This window comes from Nicotiana tabacum, chromosome 5, assembly GCF_000715075.1.
Source record: "Nicotiana tabacum cultivar K326 chromosome 5, ASM71507v2, whole genome shotgun sequence".
Lineage (NCBI taxonomy): Eukaryota > Viridiplantae > Streptophyta > Magnoliopsida > Solanales > Solanaceae > Nicotiana > Nicotiana tabacum.
In genome coordinates, this window is record NC_134084.1 from 34,319,502 (window position 1) to 34,344,866 (window position 25,365).

The 25,365-nt window shown below is 37.8% G+C and overlaps 1 protein-coding gene across 1 annotated transcript; it reads right to left on the reverse strand.

Moving 5' to 3' along the window:
* Window positions 1-21,372: 21,372 nt before the first annotated feature.
* Window positions 21,373-25,015, reverse strand: LOC107816398 (inactive glucose-1-phosphate adenylyltransferase small subunit 2, chloroplastic-like). Its single transcript, XM_016642114.2, has 9 exons — window positions 24,751-25,015; window positions 23,863-24,153; window positions 23,311-23,562; window positions 23,024-23,191; window positions 22,758-22,861; window positions 22,542-22,653; window positions 22,332-22,430; window positions 21,876-21,983; window positions 21,373-21,717 (listed from the first exon to the last, which is right to left on the reverse strand). Exons 1-9 carry the CDS (start codon window positions 24,907-24,909, stop codon window positions 21,601-21,603), a joined length of 1,410 nt encoding a protein of 469 aa, XP_016497600.1. The 5' UTR covers window positions 24,910-25,015; the 3' UTR covers window positions 21,373-21,600.
* Between the last annotated feature and the right edge of the window lie 350 nt (window positions 25,016-25,365).

Genomic DNA, 25,365 nt, shown 5'->3' on the forward strand with positions numbered 1-25,365 from the left:
GAGCCTCGCCGAATAAAAATACAAAATTGTGGGGCCCTCAGTAAACACTTGTTTTAAATTTGCTTAGACTTCGGGATAGACTGTTTAGCAAAATTCCACGACCCTACCCAAAGTAGATGATACGCTAGTAGCTTTAGGCGCGCCTTTGATAATTTAATTTCCTTAAACTCGGGTGCACATTGATGTGACCCAAATCCAAATCTCAACGGAGTCAAAGTGTGTCGACGACCACGGGTACATTGATTGTAATGCGGTTCGAGATACATTTTCACAACGTTGCAATTTTTGATAAAAATAACAGTAAATGATAAAAGCGGTTAAAAGTTAAATTTTGCACATAGGTTTAACATGTATAAAATCAGATAATCAAGCCAAATATGACAGTTGAGCGACCGTGCTAGAACCACGGAACTCGGGAATGCCTAACACCTTCTCCCGGGTTAACAGAATTCCTTATCCGGATTTCTGGTGCGCAGACTGTAATATGGAGTCATTCTTTTCCTCGATTCGGGATTAAAATTGGTGACTTGGGACACCCTAAATCTCCCAAGTGGCGACTCTGAAATAAATAAACAAATCCCGTTTTGATTGTCCTTTAATTGGAAAAAACTCCCTTGTACCCTCTCGGGTATGTAAAAAGGAGGTGTGACAGCCATCACTATCAATCACCACTAATTACTACCCTGAACCACCACCACAAACCAAAACTACCACCATCCCCCGCCTCTAGTCGTATTTACAAGCACTACCGTTAGCCATCACCACCAGCAACTATCGTATTTTAAAAAATTATACATTTTATTGATAGAATATTAGATTAATTATTATTTTATTTGAATTTTATGTTTATTAATTTTCAAATAAAGATAAATTTTATACATACAGATGTTAAAAAATAAACAATCTTAATTATTTAGTATTCAGATCTTAATACGCATCTTAATATTCAGATGTGTATTCAGATTTAAATATCTTAATCTTAATACACATCTTAATATTCAGATGTGTATTTAGATTTAGACGTCTTAATCTTTTAAAAAATCAGGCCTAAGTCTAACCGGGCATAATAAGGAATTCTAGTGTACGCACGGGTGCTCATCACTTCATATGTGCATAGCTCCCACAACATGTAGCGTATAATAAATATAACACCTAGGGGTAAATTCCCCCCTCACAAGGTTAGACAGGAGATTTACCTTGCTTTGAAATTCGATAACCGGTTCCAATGCCTCTGTAACTCCTCAAATCGATGCCAAAAGATCCGAAACTAATCAAATAATGTGCAAGCCAATCAAAATCTACTCAAATACTTGTAATTTAATAATTTATAACAATTTTCAACTTCGCTCGAAGAGTCAACATAGTCAACCCCCAGGCCCACGTGCCCAGATTTTGAAAATTATCGAAAATAAATATTACCTTTAATTTATGTAGTATATATCCAGAAAATCATCCAACTTTATTCATACATTGACCCTCAAATCACGGTTTACCATTTCTCAACTTTGGGGCTTAAAATCCCAATTTCTACAATCCAAATATGAATAAAAAAATAACCAACAAAAATAATCATGGAAAAATATCAAAATAAAGGTAGGATATTTACCCCCTTGTTGAGACGAGAACAACGCCGTGAAAACCTACTATGACCCGATAGGTCATTTATAGTTTTAACCCTTAATTCTATATTTCAAAACCTTAATAGCTTTATTTAGCCTTCCTCAATTTGCATGTGCAGTCTGTATCTTCCTCTGGAAGGTTTTTATGTGAAAAATTGATTAAAATATAAAATCGTGCTTTAAAACTCATTTGAGTTGACTTCGGCCAATGTTTTGACCAAAAAGACCTAGATCCATATTTTGACATTCCTAGTGGGTCTGTATCGTGATTTGAGACTTGGGTGTATACCCGAAATCGAATTAGGAGGTTCCTAGCTTGATTTATCGCAAATTTGTTAAAAATTAGAAGTTTAAAGGTTTAAAGGAATTTCAAATTGACCAAAGTTTGACTTTGTTGCTACCGGGTCCGGATTTTGGTTCCGAAGCTTGGTATAGGTTAACTAATGTATTCATGACTTGCCTGCAAAATTTGGTATAAAACGGAGATAATTTGACGTGATTCAAACGTCCGGTTGAAATATTGAAAGTTCTTAAGTTTCATTAAAAATTTCATTCATTTTGGTGTCTGATTTGTTGGTTTTAGGTGTTATTTTGGTGTTTTGATCGTGCGACAGCGTTTCTATGATATTTTTGGACTTGTGTGCATGTTTGCTTTGGACCCCCCAGGGCTCGGTGAGTTTCGGATATGCTTCGGAGTGGTTTTGGACTTAGGAAAAATAGCTGGTGCATATGTGTTCTGGTGCTGGACTGCAGACTTTGCAAATGCAAGGTCTGGCTCACATTACATGCCTCGCATTTGCGAAGGAGACTTCACATTTGTGAGCGGGGGCTGGGGACTGGTTTCTCGCATTTACGAGATTTGGGTCGCAATTGCGATCTTCTCAGGTTCGCATTTGCGAAGGCAATAGAGGTGTGAATGCTTCACATTTGCAAAGGCATTTTCGCATTTTCGGGGTTCGCAATTGCAAACCCCAGGTCGCAATTGCAACATTTGCGCCTGGTAAAATGCTGAGAAAGACAGAATTTTAGCTCATTCTTTCAAATTCTCAACCCTAAACACCCTAGATGCGATTTTTCCAAGAGCTTTTATCCTTAATTCATTGGTAAGTGACCTTAATCTACTTTCTTTGAATTACCCATTACATTTCACAAGCTTTCAACATTAACTCTAGGACTTTCATGGTAGAAATTAGGAATTTGGGTAGAAATAGGAATTTTTATAAATTTGGAATTTAGACCTCTAATTGAGGTCGGATTTTGAAGCTAATTACGTAATCAGGCTCGGGGGTGAATGAGTAATCGAGTTTTGGTCCGAATTTTGGATTTTGACAAAGCAGGTCCGGGGTTGACTTTTTTCATTTTTTGAGAAAAGTGTAATTGGTCCAATTTTTTGACTTTATGTATTGTAATTTATTTCTCTTGCATTATTTGATGTTATCGAGTCAATTTCTGTTATATACGATTGGTTTGGAGGCAGATTCTAGAGGAAAGGCCCCGGTAAAGTTCTGTAACGATCCGACCGGTCGTTTCATGAGTTACCGCTCTGTTTTCCCTATTTCTGCTTCTTATTGCCTTGTTCAGCCGTATTATATGCTATTGGGTTGGTTGGCTCGAGTTCGGAGAGGTTTTGGTAAGGTTTGAGACACTTAGTCTCTTTTGAGTAAGCTTAAGTTGGAAAAGTTAACTGGATATTGACTTATGTGTTAAAGGGCTTGGATGTGAGTTTCAATGGTTCGGATAGCTTCGGGAGGTGATTTGGGACTTAGGAGCATGATCGGAATGTGTTTTGGAGGTACGGAGTAGATTTAGGCTTGAATTGGTGAAATTGGAATTTTGGCATTTTCCGGTTGATATGTGAGATTTTGATATAGGGATTGGAATGGAATTCCGAAAGTTGCAGTAGGTCCGGTGTGTCATTTGGGATGTGTGTGAAAAATTTCATGTCATTCGGACGTGGTTTGGTAGACTTTTTGATCGAAAGCGGAATTTAGAAGATTTTGGAATTCTTAGGCTTGAATCCGATGCAAATTTGGTGTTTTGATGTTGTTTTGAGCGTTCCGAAGGTTGGAACAAGTTTTAATGAGTTATGGGATAGGTTGACATGTTTAGTTGAGGTCCCGAGGGCCTCGGGTGAGTTTCGAGTGGTTAAACGGATCATTTCAAATTGTGGAAAATTGCAGAAAACTGTTGTGTATGTTGCAAACCAGTTGTTCTTCGCGTTCGCGAGTGGACCCTCACATTCGCGAAGGGTTAGGATGGGAGGTTGTGAAGTTGGCCTTCGCGTTCGCAAAGGAGGTCCCGCGATCGCGAAGGGTTGAGCTTGTTGGTTTCGCGTTCGCGAGGGTGATGTCGCGTCCGCGAAGGTTGTGTTGCTGAGGCATCACGTTCGCGAGGGGTGGTCGCATTCGCGTAAGAGGAAATTCCGGTCAACTTAAGTTTGTGCTTTGCGAACGCGAGGGGTTGACCGTGTTCACGAAGAAGGATTTGAAGTGGCTGGGCAAAATGTTTAAAAGGCCTATTCCGCGATTTTTTAGCCTAAGTTCCTCCATTTTTGGGCGATTTTGAAGCTTTTTAAAGAGGATTGAAGAGGGATTCAAGGGGGAACACTTAGAGGTAAGATTTATGGACTTAATACTCAATCCTAATGTGATTTCTACCTAAATAATCGTGGAATTTGTAGAATTTAAGCCTAAATATTGAAGAACTAGAGCTTGTAATTGGAGACATAGAATTTGGGATTTGAGGGGTCGTTTGTGGTTGGATTTTGGTGCTTTTGATATGAATGAACTCGAGGAGTGATAAGGAGTCTATTGATGTAATTTTTATCGGATTCTGAGACGTGGGCCCAGGGGTCGGATTTGTCCAATTTCGGGACTTGTGTTGTAATTTGATATCTTTCGAGTGGGCTTTGTTCCCTTGGCATATTTTGATAGTTTTGCACTGATTTTGGTTAGATTTGGAGCATTCGGAGGCCGATTCGAGAGGCAAAGGCATCACGGGCTAGAGTTTGGACCGGATAGAGGTGAGTAATGATTTTAAATGTTGTCGTGAGGGTATGAAACCCTAGATTTCACATCGTTGTGCTACTTTGAGGTGACGCACACGCTAGATATCGAGCGTGGGGTGATGCACCATTGGGGATTGTGACTTAGTCCATCCCCTATGACTGTTTTACTGCGTATTTGATTGAAAACTGTTTGCTATCATCATGTTTTGGGCTGAATGCCATATTAGGGCCTCGTACCAACTGTTTGGACCCTTAGGGGGACTTTTACTGCTATTTTCTCATTGTTTTGATTATATATCTATACTCAGTCATGCTATATTATACTGTTTTCATAACTCATCCATGTTTACTCTGTTTTAACACTTTAAATGATATTTTGGATTGAGCATCATATTTTATTGTGCCCGAGTGGCTTTTAGAGATTTCTGACTAAGTAGGGCCGAGGGACTGAGTTGTGAGGATTATTATGGATCGGGCTGCACGCCGCAGCAGTGTGGTACTGATTATGATTATGAGGTCGAGGGCCTAAGTTGTATGCCACATAGTGGCTTGATATGAGGCCGAGAGCCTATTAATTATGCCACGAGATGGCTTGATATTGCGCTTGGGCTGTAAGGGGCCCCTCCCAGGGTCTGTATACACCCAGTGAGTGCGGATACCCATTGTGATATGAGATATAGTTTGAGGGGTTGGTGTTGTTCCATGTTATTGCCCGAGGGGCGGATTTTATGTGTGTATCTTTTCTAGCTTCTTTCATTTACTTGTTTAACTGTTAAAAAGGTGTTTTAAAGAAGCTTATACTGAACTAAGGTGTTTTTATAAGTTTTTCACTGTTTTGTTGCATTTTATTGGTTTTTGATGCCTCTTTATAGCATGTTGTTGTATTTTACGTGATTTCTTATCGCTCAGTCTTCATTTATTGTTATTACTCACTGAGTTGGAGTACTCACTTTACTCCCTGCACCCTGTGTGTAGATTCAGGAGCTTCGAGTCCCGCCAGTGAGGGTTGATTGTTCCCAGCAGGCAATTCGGAGTCCACTAGGTAGCTGCTCGGTGTTCGCAGCCCAGTGTTTCTCCCTCTTATCTTACTTTCTGCTTCTAGTTCTGTAATACTCATAGACTTATGTTAGATGCTCATGACTGGTGATACCCCCGATGTCGAGTTGTGTTGGTTTTTCCGCAAATTGTACTAGTTCACTTTTGTTTTGGGATTATTAGCATGTTAATGACTTAAATTATGTTATTATAATTGTTTAAACTGAATTGGGTGTTGTGTCGGCTAGCCTTGTCTTCACGAGAGGCACCATCACGACCGAGTCTGGGTTTAGGGTCATGACAAGTTCTGAGTTGATTGCAGAGTGTGGTAAGTGTTGGGTTTAACCTTGATTTGAGGGAACTAAGAACTCTTGAGTTATGTGCTATGTGAAATTCATGTGTTGCGGCATATATGCAAGGTGACGAGTATATAGATGCCGCCAAAATACTTGTTTCCCTAATTATTTTCATTTTATTAATTATTTCATTCCATGCCTTAACTATTACATGCTTTAAATGCTTCCTATGCCTTTATTTGCTATTTGTAACTTATTATTCTCGTGTTAAAAATGCTAGATTCTCCCATGCTCCATGATTTACTGCTACTTGACTTAAATGACTTACTTGAACCCTTTAGTTGTCATTTATTTTATTTGTCTTACTGATTAGTATTAATCATAACGAATTCTTAAATTGAGACGTAATTTTCGTTCTGGTTCTGCTTCATATCCATTAATCGCAGAGAATTCTTGTGATTTGAGTTGTTAAATTGATTGCATATATTGATTTATTCATACTATACGATGGGATCGGGTTGTGCACCGCAACATGTGAAATAAAGATGGATTGATATGGCGAAATAAGGGAGAATTGTGTTGCACGGTGGGATCGGGCTGCGCTCCACAATAGGTGAAATAAGGGTGGGTTGATATGGTAAAATAAGGGTGAATTATGATATTGATTCTGATATATAGTGGGATCAGGCTGCACGCCGCAACATATATTTACTTATTATTATTGATATTATTATGGTGGAATAAGGGAGAATTGTATTGTACGATGGGATCGGATTGCGCGCAACAATAGTTTATATGATTTACATTCCTTGTTGTATTATGTTGGATTCGATACTTTCATACAAGAATCTAAGGATTGGTATTTCTGGAATTTACTAGCTTTTCTTCGGAGATTGAGTTACTTTCATGTGTTAACTGCTTAAATTCATTTTCGTATTTTCTTTCATGTTATTATTTTATACTGCGTACATATTATTGTAAGTGACCGCCTTAGCCTCGTCACTACTTCGTAGAGGTTAGGCACGACACTTATAAAGTACATGGGGCTGGTTGTACTCATACTACACTCTATACTTGTTGTACATATTTTGGAGTTGGTCCCAGCGGTGGCCCATAGATTGCTCGGGTCGGCTATTGAATGGAGACTTGAGGTACAGTTGTCTGACGTCCGCAGCCCCTAAAGTCCCCTTCTTCTTTATCTTAGCTATGTACTTTCCCTCAGACAACTTTACTTTTATTTAGACCTTTATTTGTACTATTCTAGTAGCTCATGCACTTGTGACGCCAGATCCGGGGTTGTATTAGATACTTCAGTTGTTATGTTTTTTTGCACTTTATCTCAAATTTATTTTAGTTATTTTGACTTCATTATTATTATTTGATCTGAACTATTAAAAATGGATAAACTATTCTAACGTTGGCTTGCCTAACAAGTGAAATATTAGGTGCCATCACGACCCCGAGGGTGGGATTTCCGGGTCGTGACAAGTTGGTATCAGAGTACTAGGTTACTTAGGTCTCACGAGTCGCGAGTAGGCTTAGTATAGTATAGAGGATCGGTACAGAGACGTCTGTACTTATCTTCCAGAGGCTGTGGAGTTTAGGAATAATTTCATTTCTATACTTCTCTGTCGTGCGATTTTATTCTATCATTGATGATTGAACTCTTCTATTATTATTCTCTCGCAGATGGCGAGAACATGTACTGCATCTACAGCTAGACAGCAGCTGGAACTCCATGTGGCAGCTCCTAGTAGGGGCAAAGGTAGAGGTCGAGGTCGCGCTAGAGGCTGAAGTAGAGGTAGATCTCAACCTAGAGCTTGGACAACAGCACCAGCAGTGGAGCCTCAAGTAGATTTTGATGAGGAGGTTTTGGCTCAGAGTGCACCTGTTGGACCAGCTCAGGTCTCGGAGGGGTTCATAGCCACTTCAGTGCTTCAGGACGCTCTAGTCCATTTGGTGGGCCTTATGGAGAGTATGGCCTAGGCCGGTACATTTCTGATGGCACCAACCGTCTCTCAGGATGGGGGAGGGGCACAAACTCCTGCTACCCATACTCCGGAGAAGATGACTCCATAATATAAGACTCCAGCAACCCTGCCAGTTAGGGTAGTTCAGTCGGTTGTTACGGTACAGGCTGGTGATAGGCCATGCCTTCTGAGACTTTGTTGAGATTAGACAAGTTTACCAAGCTCTTTCAAGTTCACTTCAGTGGTACACCTTTTGAGGACCTATAGAATTATCTTAACCGCTACTATGAGGTGTTGCGGAACATGGATGTAGTAGAGACCAATAGGGTCGATTTTGCTATTTTTTAGATGACAGGTTTTGCTAAGAGGTGGTGGAGAGATTATATGTTGACTAGACCAGTTGGGTCGCCTGCACTTACTTGGGATCAGTTCTCACAGCTATTTCTAGAGTAGTTCCTCCCTGTCACCCTGAGAGAGGAGTACCGCAAGCAGTTCGAGCGCCTTCAGCAAGGTAGTATGATTGTTACTCAGTATGAGACCCATTTTATGTACCTAGCTTATCATGCCATTATCTTGCTTCCTACTAAGAGGGAGAGAGTGAGGAGATTTATTGATGGACTCACTTACACTATCAGGCTACAGATGACCACGGAGACCGGGAGTGATATTTTTTTTCTAGGCGGCTGCAAACATTACTAGGCAGATCGAGATGGTTTTGGTCAGGAGAAAGGGAGGTGTCAGATAAGAGGCCTCGTCATTTTGGTGGTTTTAGTGGTGTCTCATCTAGAGGCAGGTGTAATTTTGGTAGAGGCCATCTTCCCAGTCCATTTTGTCAGCACTTCAGGCATCTCACAGTGCTTCAGGGATTCATGATCCTTATGTGCCTTATTCAGGGCAACTAGCTTATAGTGCACTATCAACTCTTATTAGTGCGCCTCCGATTCAAAGCTATCACCATGGTTATTCGGCCCGTTCGGGTCAGCTTCAGTTTTAGCAGCCACAACAGGAAGATGGGTGTTTTGAGTGTGGTGGTATTGGGCATATCATGAGGTCCTATTTGAGATTATTGGGCGGCATACCACAGTAGAGTTCTTGTGCCATGATTCCAACACCGGTTGCTCCATCGCCTACTAAGCCAGTTAGGGGCAGGGTTCAGGCAACCAGAGATGGGCGTCGGGTCGTTAGAGGTGGAGGTCAGGCCATTAGAGGTGGAGGCCAGCCACTAGAGCCCATCCCATAGACATAGTTCAGAGTGATGGGGTCCAGTCCCGATTTCATGCTTTCCCAGCAAGGCTTAAGGCTGAGTCATCTGACGTTGTTATCACAGGTATTGTTCCAGTTTGCCATAGAGATGCTTCAGTTCTATTTTGCTTCATATCCGGTTGTGCCTCGTGATTCTTTGAGTGCTCTTGTGTATGTGTCAACACTTGTGGGAGATTCTATTATTGTAGATCATGTTTATTGCTCGTGTGTGGTTACTATTGGGAGTCTTGAGACTAGTATAGATCTCCTACTTCTTGATATGGTAGATTTTGACGTCATCTTGGGTATGGATTGGTTGTCACCTTATCATGCTATATTGGATTATCACGCCAAGACGGTGACCTCAGCCATGCTGGGGTTACCTTGATTAGAGTGGAGGGGAACTCTTGGCCATTCTACCAGCAGGGTTATCTCTTATGTGAAGGCTCGACGCATGGTTGAGAAGGGGTGTCTAGCTTATTTGGCTTATATTCGTGATTCTAGTATGGAGGTTCCTCTCATAGATTCAGTACCAGTTGTTCGTGAGTTTTCGGTGGTGTTTCCTACAGATCTACCAAGGATGCCACCCGATAGAGATATTGATTTCTGTATTGATTTGGCTCCGAGCACTCAGCTTATTTCTATTTCTCCATACCATATGGCCCCGCTAGAGTTGAAGGAATTGAAGGAGCAGTTGCAAGATTTTCTTAATAAGGGCTTCATTAGACCTAGTGCCTCGCCCGGGGGAGCGCTCGTGTTGTTCAAAAAGAAAGATGGATCGATGAGGATGTGTATAGACTATCGGCAGTTGAACAAGGCCACTATCAAGAACAAGTATCTGTTGCCGATGATTGATGACTTATTTGATCAGCTTCAGGGTGCCAAGGTGTTTTCAAAGATTGATTTGAGGTATGGATACCATCAGTTGAAGATTAGGGCATCTGATGTCCCTAAGACAACTTTTCAGACTTGGTATAAGCATTACGAGTTCCTAGTAATGTCATTTGGGTTGACAAATGCCCCAACAACATTTATGGATTTGATGAACCGGGTATTCAAGACCTATTTGGATTCCTTTGTGATTGTATTTATTGATAATGTCTTGATCTACTCCCTCATTCGAGAGGAGCATGAGCAATATTTTCGGATTGTACTTTAAACTCTGAGAGATAGCCAGTTATATGCCTAGTTTTCAAAGTGTGAGTTTTAGTTAGACTCAGTCGCCTTTTTAGGGCATGTAGTATAGGCAAAAGGCATAAAGGTGGATCCTAAGACGATTGAGGTAGTTTAGAATTGGCTTAGACCTACTTCAGCTACAGAGATCTGGAGTTTCCTGGGTTTGGCGGGTTATTACCGCCGGTTCGTGGAGGGTTTTTCATCTATAGCAGCCATATTGACCAGATTGACCCAGGAGGGTGCCCCATTCAGATGGTCGAATGAGTATAAGTTGAGCTTTTAGAAGCTCAAGACTGCTTTTACTACGGCGCCAGTGTTGGTGTTGCCCACAGGTTCAGGATATTATGTGGTGTATTATGATGCATCTCGTATTAGGCTTGGTACAATATTGATGTAGGATGGCATGTTGATTGCATATGCATCACGACACTTAAAGGTTCATGAGAAGAATTACCATGTTCATGACTTAGAGTTAGCAGCCATCATTCATGCACTAAAGATTTGGAGGCACATCTTTATGGCATGTCGTACGAGGTACTCACGGATCATCAGAGTCTACAGTATTTGTTCAAGCAAAAGGATCTCAATTTGAGGCAGATGAGGTGGTTAAAGCTGTTGAAAGACTATGATATCACCATTTTGTATCACCCTGGGAAGGCCAATATGGTAGCCGATGCCTTGAGTAGAAAGGCAGTGAGTATGGGCAGCCTTGCATACATTCCAGTTGGTGAGAGACCTCTTACATAAGATATTCAGTCTTTGGCCAATCAGTTCATGAGGTTAGATGTTTTAGAGCCCAGTCGTATTCTAGCTTGTACATTTGCTCAGTTTTCTTTGTATGAGCGCATCAAAGAGCGTTAGTATAATGATCCTCGTTTGCTTGTCCTTAGGAACACAGTGAGGCACGATGGTGCAAAGCAGGTTATTGTTGGAGATGATGGGGTTTTGAGGATGCAAGGCCGTATTTGTGTGCCCGATGTGGATAGGGTTCGTTAGTTGATTCTTGAGGAGGCCCATAGTTCCCGGTATTCTATTCATCCGGGTGCCGCCAAGATGTATCAGGACATGCGACAACATTACTGGTGGAGAAGGATGAAGAAGGATATAGTAGCATATGTAGCTCGGTGTCTAAATTGTCAGCAAGTTAAGTACGAGCATCAGAGGCTTGGTGATTTGCTTCAGAAGTTAGAGATTCCTGAGTGGAAGTGGGAGCGTATCACTATGAATTTTTTTGTTGGACTCATATGGACTCAGAGGAAGTTCGATATTGTATGGTCATTTTGGATAGGTTAACTAAGTCAGCAAATTTCATTCTAGTGGCAGTTACCTATTTTTTAGAGCGGTTAGCTGAGATCAACATCCGCAAGATCGTCCGTATTCACGGTGTGTTGCGTCTATCATATTTTATCGAGTCACACAATCTACCTCGCAATTCTGGAGAGCAGTACAACATAAGTTAGGTACGCGAGTTAAGTTGAGCACAACATTTCATCCCTAGACGAACAGACAGTCCGAGCGCACTATTCAGATATTGAAGGATATGTTTCGCGCTTGTGTTATGAATTTCGAGGGTTTTTGGGATCAGTTTTTGCCACTTGCAGAGTTTGCCTGCAATAACAACCACTAGTTGAGCATTCAGATGGCCTTCTATAAGGCATTATATGGGAGGTGGTGTTATTCGCTAGTTAGATGGTTCGAACCGGGGAAAGCTCGGTTATTGGGTACAGATTTGGTACAAGATGCTTTGGATAAGGTCAAGATTATTCAGGATCAACTTCGCATAGCTCAGTATCGGCAGAAGAGTTACGCTGACTGTAGAGTTCATGATGTTGCATTCATGGTTGGAGAGAGGGTATTGCTCCGGGTTTCACCCATGAAGGGTGTGATGAGGTTTGGAAAGAAGGGCAAGTTGAGACCTAGGTATATCGAACCCTTTGAGATTCTTGAGAGAGTGGGCGAGGTGTCCTACATGCTCGCATTGCCACCTAGTTTATTAGCAGTTTATCTAGTGTTCCATGTGTCTATGCTCTGAAAGTATCTCGTTGATCCATCCCATGTGTTAGATTTCAGCTCAGTCCAATTGGACAAGGATTTGACTTATGAGGAGGAGCCGGTGGCTATTCTAGCTCCTCAAATCCGACAGTTGAGGTCTAAGAGTTATCCTTCAGTTCGAGTGCAGTGGAGAGGTCAGCCGATCGAGGCAGCCACTTGGGAGTCTGAATCGTACATGCGGAGTAGATATCTACAAATCAACTCCAAAAGATACTAAATTTTGTAGACAAATTCTAAATATCATAACAGACCTATTTCAAGTCTCAAAATCAATATCCTAGCTCGATAGTTAAAAGTCAACCTACGGTAAAACCTTTTAACTTCACATTGCCAAATTTTGTCAAATCAGCATGAATCAACCTACAGACTTCTAAAATCATTTTCAGGCATACGCTCAAGTTCAAAATCACGATTCCAAGCTATCGAAATCATAAAAACACAGTTCTGGGGTCATTTTCATAAAAGTCAAAGTTTGATCAATATTTTTTAATTTAAACTTCTAAGTCAAGAATCAAGGATTCAAATCAATCTGAAAGCTTCTCGGAATGGAACTATCCAACCCCGCAAGTTACAAATCATAAACACAAATGTCTGAAGCAATAACAGGGGTAGTGGGGCGCAATTATATAAAAGGATTGATCGGGTCATTACAAATAATATATATTATAAAAATAATGGTAGATTTTATAATGAATTTATAATATAGTTATTCTACTATACTATGTAACAAGATATAATATTATTTAAAAATCCTTTTTGTTTCTAATTTATTATAAGGCCCATATTTAGTGTAACAACCCGATTGGTCGTTTTGAGTTTTAGCATTTCGTTCAATGGTTCGAGGTCTTGGGTTCCTTCATAATATGTACTATGACTACTATCATGGTCGATTTCGGTTTCGAGTATTTCGGGATTGATTTAGAAGAATGATTCTCATTTTAAAAGCTTAAGTTGGAAATATTGACTGAGATTTTATTTTGTGAAAATGATCCCAGAATGATATTTTGATGACTTCGGTATGTCCGTATTGTGATTTTGGACTTGGGCATATGCCTGAAATTGAATTTAGAGGTCCCTAGGTTGATTTGGCTTGTTTGCCGAAAGTTGGCAATTTAAACATTTAGAAATTTCTTAAGTTTGACCATGGTTTGACTTTATGGCTATCAATATTATTGTAAAATTATTTAATTTTTTCGCTTAGCTTCACATACCAGCCATGAATTGGGTGCTATGATGATGCCATCACTGCTATTATTATCCCCAAACCTGCAAATACTTGGTTTCTTCCCTCCTTCAAAGCAAGCAACCCTTACTGGGTCGGGGAGACAATTGTGTTTATTTGTTTGGTCATCAGGAAACTCTCCTTTTCCATTTAGCTTTAACCTCAACAAGCTGCTACTATCACATGTAACCATAAATTGCTTTAGCGCTAGCAATGTATGCAACTAAAATTATACAACTACCCGCTATAGTTTTTGCCTTTTCTTTGTCAACTGGGCAGATATTATTGGCGTATTTTTACCAAAGAGAAATCTGATGGCACCCTCGATGTAATGACCCAATCGGTCGATTTGCTTTATAGATCCTCATTCCGCTAATTAAGACTCTCAGTATGTGATTTTACTATGTTATGACTTGCGGGGATGGTTGATTTGTGTTAGAAAGGGTTCGGTTGAAATCAGAATACTTGGTTCTTTAATAGTGGGCTAAGATGACCAAGTTTTACTTGAGTCAACATTTTGAGTAAACGACCTCAGAACGTAGATTTGATAGTTTCAACAAGTTCGTATGATGATTTTGGACTTGGACGTATATTCGGATCGAGTTTCGGGTAATCCAGGAGCGTTTCGGCGCTTAATGTTGAAAGTTGGCGCATAGAAGGTTTTTCAAGTTCTTTAAATTTTATTTGAAGTAGATTTCGGTGTTATCGAGGTCCTTTTGGGATTTTGAGCCTAGGAATAGATCTACATGGTAATTTATGACTTGTATGCAAAATTTGGTGACATTCTGAGTTTTCTAAGTAAGATTTGACGTATTCAGAGCTAGTTGAAAAGTTTAAAGTTCATAAGTTGATTTAATTTGGTTTTGGGGTGCGATTTTTAGTTTCGATATTGTTTTACATGTTCCGAGGATTCAAGCAGGTCCGTATTATATTTATGAACTAGTTAGTGTAATTGGACGGGGACCCGGGTGGCTTAGGTGTATTTCAGACCACCCGAAACTAGGTCTGAAACTCTGCTATTATTGGTTCAGGTTTCCTTCTTCGCGAACGCGGAGGTGGAGTCGCGTTCACGGAGAAGGAATTGGGGAACTTGGCATTTTTTCCTATACGTTCACTAAGCTTTAGGACCTGTGGCCTTTGCATTCGCGTGGCCAGGCCCATGTTCGCGTAAAATAAAGGGCCTGGGGTGGCTCATCCACATTCGCTCTTCCCATTCGCGAAAGGCTGACCGTATTCGCGAAGCTCAGGCTGGGCAAGCCTTCGCGATAACGTGTCTTCCCTCGTGTTCACGATGAAGACCTCCTGGTCCTGGTCCAGCTTTGCCTTCGCGATCGTGAGGCCTCCTCTGCGATTGCGAAGAAGGGCGATCAACTGGGCAGTGTCTTGATTTAAAGACAATACTTAGGCTTATTTTCCCCATTTCTCAATTGTGTTGTCTGAATTTGGAGCTTCTTGGAGTGGGTTTTCATCAAGCATTATAAGTTGAGTAATTTCTACCTAATGTAAGTTAACTACATAGATTATTGGTAGATTTTAACATGTAAAATGTAAAAATTTTAGGAGTTTGTTGAAAGAATTTAGGTTTTGATAAAAATGGGATTAGACGACGAAAATGATTACAAAATTGGGTAGAAAATTATATATTTGTGTTCGCGAGGTTATGGGTAATATTTATTGATGAAAATTTTCAGAATCCGGGTACGTGGGTTTGGAGGCAAATTTTAGGAATCTTCCAAATTGGATTAGGTAATTACTCTAATAGTTAAATTATAAATTTTTGATTATTTATTGATCATTTTTTTCCAAAATTTGGCTAGTTTCGGATTGCGTGGCACCGATTTGAGACATTTAGTGTGAAGTCTGGACCAGGAAGAGGACTTGGAAATGAGGTAAGTCTCTTGCCTGACCTTGTTAGAGGGAATTATCCTCGTAGGTGTTGTAAATGACTAATTGCTAATAAATGTGGGTGTTATGTATACACGATGTGACGAGAGTCCGTACGTAGCTAAAATCATGCTTATGTCCGAGTAATTTTTGGACTGTACCATGTATTACTTGTATTATTTGCACCCAACTTGTTAGTATAATTACCTAAATTTGGAATTGGAATTGAATTTTAAAGACTGAGCTTCATTACTTTGAGTCTTGGCGGAATACTTGATTGTTAGCGGAACTTATGCATTCTTTGAGCATTATTCTTATGTGGTAGTCATAAATCGGAGTTTGTAGAGTATTCTCTATTCATGTGGATCCGGCCGAACACCTTGGCATCATAATAAATGCATCTATGGTTCATGTCGGTCTACCCTCAGTAGTGTACACACTATTCTGGATTGGGTCGTAAGACCTCGACATAAATCGTGTGTGATATTGCTCAGAGTCCGATTATACTTGATATTTCTTCTTGATCTGAGACTCAAAAATTACTTGGTTCTTCTTATCTGTTAAAAACTTGGCATGTGATAGTAGGAGAATTTAAATCAATATTATGTTTAAGAATTATAAATTCATGTTTCTTATCTCACTATTGTTACTGCATTGCAGAGTTACTTGTGATTTCTATATTTTATTTATTGACCCTTAGTAAGTGTCGATGTCGATCCCTCGTCACTACTTCTTCGAGGTTAGACTAGATACTTATTGGGTACATATTGTTTATATACTCACGCTATACTTCTGCACCAATCATGCAGGATCTTAGGCAGGTGCATCTGATGGTCAGTTAGGCGCGTACCACCGCTACCCGGAGACTTAGTGGTGAGCTGCTTCCCATGCTCCATTCTGCAGCACCCAGAGTCTCTTCCTTGTTGTATTTATCTTTCTGTCTATCTTACTCCAGACAGTAGTATAGGAGGTTTTGTATATTCTACTAATTTGCTCGTGCACTTGTGACACCGGGTTTTGGAAAATTCTAGTAGATATCTTATGGTTTTTAATATTAAATTCACTACTTCACTTTTTAGTTTATTCCATACTTTACATTATTACGGTCACCTACTAATCGTTCCATTATTAAATAAAAATCAATGAATCAATGAATTTAAAAATATTAAAATGAATAATTAAATGGATAGTTCACTGTCGGCTTGCGTAGCAGCGGCGTTGGGCATCATTACGGCCTATAGTGGGAATTGGATCGTGACACTCAGCACACCTTTTATTCCTTTGAGACGAAAATATGTACATGCTCTGGGTGGAGGATTGCATATCTCCCCATCGCTATCGCGATGGGCTCCATAATGTATTTTATGATAATGGTAGGCATAGAACCATATAAGATTTGTACTTCAAAAATGACAGATATCAGTCGCGAAGTTAAAATCCTACAAAATTTGTACTTCGAAAATGACAGTCGATCGGGCGGGGAGGATTCTTTTGCTACCGATATAGCCTTAAAGGTGTTCAAATCAATATGTGAGAACAAAAAAAAACTACTAGAAAATTTTCAAATGACACATCACAAATTTATTTATACAATTAATGAACTCTTTGTCGTTAGAATAGTTTGAAACAGGGTTAAGCTTGGTAAACAAAATTGTAATTCGACCAAATTAAATGGCTGAAAACCTAAATAATTTAGCTCACTAATTCTCTTTGTTTGTTCTAATTCCCATTGTTTGACTGGAAAAAAGTCTTTATGTTGCCTAAACAGTAATACCAACAAAACAATTCATTTATTTGACATATTTCAATAACACAATATGTGACAAGTAACAATACAATCATTTTGTAATGGTTGCAAGATGCACCAACTATAAGTACTTCAATCACATCATTATATATAATAGCCAAATGACTTCAAGGCATGAATTTTGAATACTATAATATTTAAATTTAGACGTACAAATAAAACTGTGAATACCAATTGTATAGATACCCTAAAATGGTCCTTTTAACTTCCTATGGAAAATTCATCACTAACACTTTGTTTGGATTATTGTTAGCCATCATTTTATAATGTATTGTACTGTATTATATCGTATTGTATTATTTTATAGACGTAATATTTGGATATATTGTACTGTTTACTCTTGTTAATTAACATCTTTTCTGTTTGTTTTGTATCATAATGTAGTTTACTAAAATACCCTCAATTATTTTAAATATTAAGTTTATCAAGAATTATGATAATTTTTAAAAAATTATTTCTATTATTTTATCACCAATTATGTCTTATAAATTGATTAAGTAATTAAATTCATGCAAATTCTAACAAAATCAATGGAGCAATTAAATAATATTAAAAATAATAAAAGTACACTCCATGCATAATTAGATAATAGTAATAATATTAAAAATAATAATATCTAATAATATTATTATTAGATAATAATAATAATATTAAATAAAGAATAATGACTGTGGAAACGAACGAAGACAAATTAGGTAAAAAATGACAGAACCTATTCTTGTTACCTCTGACCGTGGGGTTGGCAAAGAACGGCAGAACCAGTTTTGGAAAAAATGGGAGGAAGACAAAGTAGATTTTAGATTGAAGATTTGGGGTTAAAAAAAGGTAAAGGATAAAATAGAATTATGGAGTAATAAATAAGGGCATAATTGAAAAGAAAAATAGAAAATAATCCCATCATATTAAATCGGTTGTTTCAAAAAGTGGGACTTTTTATTGTTCCGGAACAATGAATTTAACAATACCATACAACCAATTTTAACTAAACAATCAAAACAAGCATTGTTTTGAGATAACAATACAATACAATACAATGGGTAACAACCATCCAAACAAGCTGTAAGTCCACATACCTCCTTATTAGCCCTAGGTCAAATCCGAGCAAAAAATTAGATGGTAGGATAGGAACTCACGTTTTTTACTTTATTTTGCATTCTAATTACAATACTTTGATTGTATTTGAGCCTAATTGCTAGTACTTTTTACTTATTATATATTTTATATCTTGTCGGAGATGATTCCGAGTTAAGAAGATATTTTGGAGCTAAATTGAATAATTTGGAGCTTTGAAGTCTGAGTAGAAGCCCAAGGAATTAAACCGGGATTATGTTCAGGGGTTGAGAACCAATTTGGGATGTTAAAAAGTGATCAAATCCGGAACTCTGAGAAAATTATACTACCGTGTCACAGGGCAAGACGCACCAGTGTATTTTCTCTATCCAATTTTCTCACTTCGGCTTAGAAAGGGTAATTTTGTCCGGGCCCATTTTTATATGATATAAATACACCAAAAGCATGATTTGTAGAGGACTTTAGACTTACTGAAGATTGGAAGAGCGTTGGAGACTCTAAGGCGCAAGGATTCATAATTCTTTCCTCAACTCAACACCCGAGTTTGGATTGAATTCACATTTTCTTATTCAACTTTATTTGTGATAACTTTCTCTATGATTATGGAGTAGTTCACTTTAGAGTTTGACAGATATGGTGCTTTAATTGATAATTGTGGATTTTAACTCTAGTTATTTGCATGAATTCATTTATGGAGCTTTGAATTGATTCCAATTTTGTTCACTGAATTATTTAATGAAAAGAGGAATATTTTGGATGATTATCTTTGAATTATTTTGTTAGATTTAGTTTAGCAATTCTTCTAAGTAATCGAAAGAGCTTTTTGAATGGTTGACTAAACCAAGTTAGGAGAATATTCGAGAGACGTTTTCCTAAATACCAGTCCATTAATGTGTTCTTGCATACCTTCACAGTGCTTTATATTTGTTTACTTATAGAGATCGGATTTAATCGAGAGAGGAGTCTTGACTATACGATTGAATTAATCATCGAGTGAATTCGTGAGATTCATTAGAACATTAGAAGTGAATTTAACTAGAGTTAGACCCGAATAACTATCTTGCACTTATCCTGTCATGATCCTTATTTCTCCCATTGATTATTTCTGTGTTGCTCAACTATTGTCTTTTCGTGATCAATTATTATGTGCTTTAATTTTAATATTTAATTTTAGTTCATAATTATTCCATTCAAAATATTTATCATCCTAAATAGAGTTTAATCCAGAAATTACTAAACATTGTTTTAAATCAAGAAATTACTAGAACATTGTTTAGATCAAATCCCTGTGAAGACGATAATTTTACTATACATCTTTGACTAGCGAGCATAAATTTTCTTGTGTGTTTTGCGCTCGTCAAATTTTGGTGTCGTTGCTAGGAATTGGCAATCAATAATGTTCAAAATAGTTTTTAGTGCTAATTCAGGAACTAATTTTATTTTTTATTTTTTTGTATTCACATTTTCTCATTTGTGTGCAGGTAACAAGTTAAGTTCGGTGGTGTATGACTCAATCCACCTCCAAGGAATTAGTGCTGTACGACCCAGAATTGGATAAGCACTTGCGACAGTTAAGAAATGATAAAGAATCGAGCGGATCATTCTTGGGGCAGATTTCGACTCAAGAAAAAATGGTGCACCATGAAGATATGGGGGTGAACTTTATATTCACAACTTTTAATTTTAGCAACATCTAATATTTTATATTTGTACTATTTATTTTTTGAGATGATTATATATTTTTTGTAAAATTATAACTTATAATAAAATTAACTTACAATTTTACATAAAAATAATAAATGCACGAAAATTAATTTTTCAAAATTATGCGCCAAAGTTAAGATGTAAAATTAATATTATAAAGATATTACTTAAACATAATTAGATATATATAAAGAGATAAATTAAAAGATTAAATAATAAAATATACATGAATAGTAATGGGGGAGATGAATAATGTACCCCATATTTGAGGGAACACTATTCATCCCTCATTTTGAGGGAAAAAATGGAAGAGGGTTGGAGTTTCATTACCCAAAAATTGCCCGCATTATGATAATATGGGGGTAAGGTTGGAGATGGCCTTAACTAGTAACATTCAGCACACTTAAATATAAATAAACATGATGGACACCTTTAAACACGTATTAACATAGCAAATCGGAATACACCCTGGATTTAAGCATTCACATATACTTTGAAGAGTATTGTAATTGAGAGTATATCCAGTGACAACACTTCTAAGTCCAATTAGGAGAATGGGACTACAATAACAACCCAGTAAAATTTCATAAGTGAGGGGTCTGGGGAGGATAGTATATACACAAAATTTTACCCCTACCCCCATAGAGTAGAGGGGTTGTTTTCGATAGACTATCGGCTCAAGAAAACGAAAAGAGACAATATATCAGTACCATCAACAGAAACCATAAAAATAACAACAGAACAAAAAAAAATAGATGGAGAATGGAACTATTGAGTTAATTTTCACAGCCAACTAAGCAATGTGATGCTGCTGCCATGGCTTTTGTAGTCCTCTTGTTGCAAAATAGTTGTTCATTTTTTAGGTCCTAAGTACCCTTTCTTGTTCGATAAATCTTCAGATAATGGTACATTAACTGTCAGTTGAAATTTATTTACCTTGTCCCCCATAAAAGTAAAGAAAGTTAAAATGATCAGAATGACTTTCATGATTTACTATCTTTTCAAAATATCCACATAACCAAAACATTTTGAGTGAAGTTGTAGCCTAACCTAGCGTTTGGAAATAAATTTGATTGAAATTTGAAAAAAAAAGAGTTTTTGAAGTTTACTTTTTAAAAGTTGAAGTTGTGTTTGGACATGCATTTAACTTGAAAAAAAGTTGGTTATGTTGAAAAATAGTTTTTAGAAATTAAAGGTTGCGTTTGGATATACATTTTACAAAATATCTTTTAACAAATTTGTTTTCTTTTCCTTCTAAAAAAAAACATTAAGCTTGCACCAAAAAGAACAAAGCTGTCATATTTTATTAAAAGATTCCAAGATTTTGGAAACTTTATTCCCCTTCACATGAATCCAAGTCATCACAGTATCATTCTATATGATCTAATTAATCTGAGCTATCAATCAAAGTGAACTAAAATGTCTCAAGAAAAAAAAATCTGAGTGTACAATTTGACTCCCTGCAGCTATGTATTCCTATCAAGAATGATATTTTCTGTCCAAAGCGAACGTGACTCATATAATGCTTCCATTTGGAATAATGGCACCCTTCAAAATTACAACTATGCCTCCAGTAATGATGTAGCCATTTGCTTCATTATTACACTCTTGGATATTTTCCTTATTCAGAATCTGCATGAAAGATAATAAAGAATGAATGAAGTTTGATAAAGGAAATGCATTAAACAGGATCAAACAACAATATTCTGCTAAGACTTTTTATGCAAATTGGAACATATAGGCAGAAACTAAGGTGCTTTTTGAGCTTGACAGAAATCTTTTCGAAGTACCTTAACATTTTTGCCAATTCTCACATTCTTATCGATTATTGCTTTCCTTATTCGTGAGCCTTCTCCAATTCCAATAGGAATGTGGATATCCTCCTCTGCACGACCACTCTGCACATTTTCACACAGTTAAATATAAAAAGGGCAGTCCGGTGCACAAGACATCTCGTGTTCACGCAGGGTCCTGGGAAGGGCCGCACCCCAAGGGGCATGGTGTAGACAGCCTACCCTAATGCACGTATTAGTGGCTGATTTCACGGCTCGAACCCGTGACCTATAGGTCACACGGAGACAACTTTACCGTTGCTCCAACGCTCCACACAGTTAAATATCCTTCCCTAGAAACTTAATCTTCCTTAGTACCAAAATTTGACTTGAAGATGAACTGGATTCATAGAGTCTCCATGTCCTTAATGTGACCATTCTTGAATGCAAATGAAATATTCTCATGTGTCTTACTTGGTAAGTATCAGAACCCATTATTACTGAATCCTCAATTATTGCTCCATCTCCTACTCTTGTCCTCATGCCAACAACTGTACCTCTGATCTTGCATCTCTGCACTCAGAAAACACGAAGCACGAAAGAAAGATGTAGGTATAGTCTTGGTCTTAATAAAAATTCTGAACTTCTTTTATAAATTTCAAGGACAATTGATCACTTTTATACATTGAGAAAGCATCCATCTCCGATCACAGAGTCCGTTATAACAGCATCAGTTATCTGAGTTGGAGGTAGGTGTCGAGGCAAAGTGTATAACGGAGAGTCTTTGTCATACAAGCTGCTATCGAAAACGAAAGTTTTGTTTAGTCATTGAAGAACTATTCTAGGTAACATTAAAGGGATGCAGTGCCTTTTGTTCTTGAGACTTTTGAAGATACTGACCAATATGCCTTATTTGTATTCTTTATGCTTTCTATATTTGCCCGGTAGTAAGCTTCAATGCTTCTCATATCGTCCCAGTACCCGCTGAATTTGTGTGCATATACCTGTTTGTATCAAAGAACGGTTTAAATTAGAGTGAAAACAAAACATTGACTATGTTTACACCACAAGAGGGAGATATTTTATGTTCAAAAGTTTTGAGAAAATCTTAAAGATCGCAAGTTAGAGCAAAAAGTTGGTTGGATATGATAATACATGACTCTTACATTCATTCCTAAGGAAATTGCACCTGGTACAACTTCTCTTCTGAAGTCATTGGCCAAAGGATGATACTCTGTCAGAAGCTTTATCATAGCCTCTTTATTAACAACATAAATATCCATGCTGGCAAACTTATCATGAGAAATATCATTTGATTTCTCTGAATTTTGTACCTGAAATAATGTGTTAATCTTGTTCAAGGAAATTAAAGAACCTCCAGTGCTAATTCATGTTTTTTTTAGCAGTATGAAATGACTTAATGAGAAACAAATGAAGAAATTTGAAGTCGTACTCTCTTATCTGGATTGTCTTTGAAAGCAATGACTTGATTTTCAGAATTTAGTTGGAAAGTACCAAATTCTGTATCGTTATCCCTCGTTCGACTTAACACTGCAACAGTTATATCAGCTCTGTTGTTCCAGTGAGCCTCTAAGAGTTCCTGGAAATCCATTTTGTAAAGATGGTAACCGGGAAGCAGTAGAAACTCGAGGATCGGGTACTCTTCTAATACCCACAAACATCTTCTTATAGCATCAGCAGTTCCCTGAGAATACAAGAATGCATAAAGAAGCATAACGACCCTATTGTTCGGACGGAGAGAAGAACCTATGATTAGCTTTTTCTGAAGTCTCCAAACGAACAATTTCAATTTCTTATTTTACTATGTTCAACCCTATGTAATCCTATATCCAAAAAATGCGTTGAATGTACAGAAATGACTATAACAGAATTGATCTTATTCGTGTTAACAACTATTCAAGGGGGAATGTTTTAGCAAGCATTTATAGATAGTTGGAAAACATGCACATAGTAAAGGTTTGAAACTGCCTTTTTGTTTCTTTACCTGAAACCAGCCTTTGCCCTCAGGACTCTGATAAGCTGCAATTACTTCAACTAATGCTTCGTTCCCGATTCGTGCACTCGAATAAGCTCTTGAAAGGTGGGTATTTAGAGAGGCAGAGTTAAATTGTGTAAGTGCATATATCTTCCTTATATTACTATTGATGCAGTTGCTAACAACCGCATCAATGAGTCTGTAGTTTCCTGCTATAGGAAGTGCAGACTCTGATCTTCTCTTTGTCAATGGATAAAGTCTTGAATTTGATCCATCTCCAAACACAATTGCTGCAACATTCTGGCAACAAGAGTAAAGATATTTTAAATCTCAGAGGTGAAGAAAAAAAGAACATCTACATTATAGATTCTTGCAACATTGACATTTAAACATATTCTTTTAGAAACCACTAGCAAAATATAACGACTCAAGCCCAGATGTCAAGGTATTGTCCGCTCTGGCCCAACTTTTGATGCCTCAGAGACGGACCTATGTTTGGAGAAGAGGGGTCACCGAACCCTGTTAACTATAAATTTTTTGGATATATATGTGTACACTATATATTTAAAACGGTCATATATTTTACTTGGAACCTTTAAGATCAAAAGCCATATGGGGCACTGGTTAGGCAGTCCGCACATGTGCCCCGGGCACCTTCAATCCTAGGTCTACCTCTGCTCACGGTTTTGTCCCCTTGGATATTAAGCTAAAAGGTTCCTCGACGATTGAATTCCTGAGCCCGCCTTTAATGGCTCCTAACCTTTCCCTCCCATTTGAATGTGGGATTCGCCTGAAGGAGTTTCTCAGCGAACTCCTTTCGAGTTCAACCGCTAGCGGTCCGTGAGCTGTCATACTGATGTAAATAATGTGAATGTTTAAGGAAAAGGTTAGGCAAACCTGATCTGCTGGAGGAATTAGAGAGTTTGGACATTCAAAATGTTGTGTATATGATTGATTCAATTTTGATGGAACAGAAGCTGGAATGAGCTTTGATGTAGGCTTGTAAACATAATGAGGGGCATTAATCTTGAGATTAAACCAAGTAGGAAGAGACATGACTGAATATTTTGTATGTCAAAATCTCTATATCCCCTACTTGGTATACTTTGCTTCATCTTCCCTTTTATGTGATGTGACAGGAATTTAAGAAGGGGAAGTTTAGGAGGGAATATTTAGCTTTCTTCTGCTTCATGGACAGTGTAACATGTAGTTTATGAAAACATCAGAATATTGTCCTCCAATTAGTTAGCTTAAAGTGAACCTGCCATAAACACATTCTACTGTTACTAAGGTTTTCTTTGTCCCTTTTTGATGCTTCTATGTTTAACTTTGATTCTAAGCTTCTCATTACATATACTATGTAATTTTAAAAAATTCTTTTTCTTCTCATATGATAATCATGTTATTCCATAGGTGTCTTCCTTAGACTAAAAAGTGTCCATAATTAAATAATTAGTCTACTTTTATCATCTCCATTTATTTTTCATTCTCTCTCACCCTACACCAAAAAAG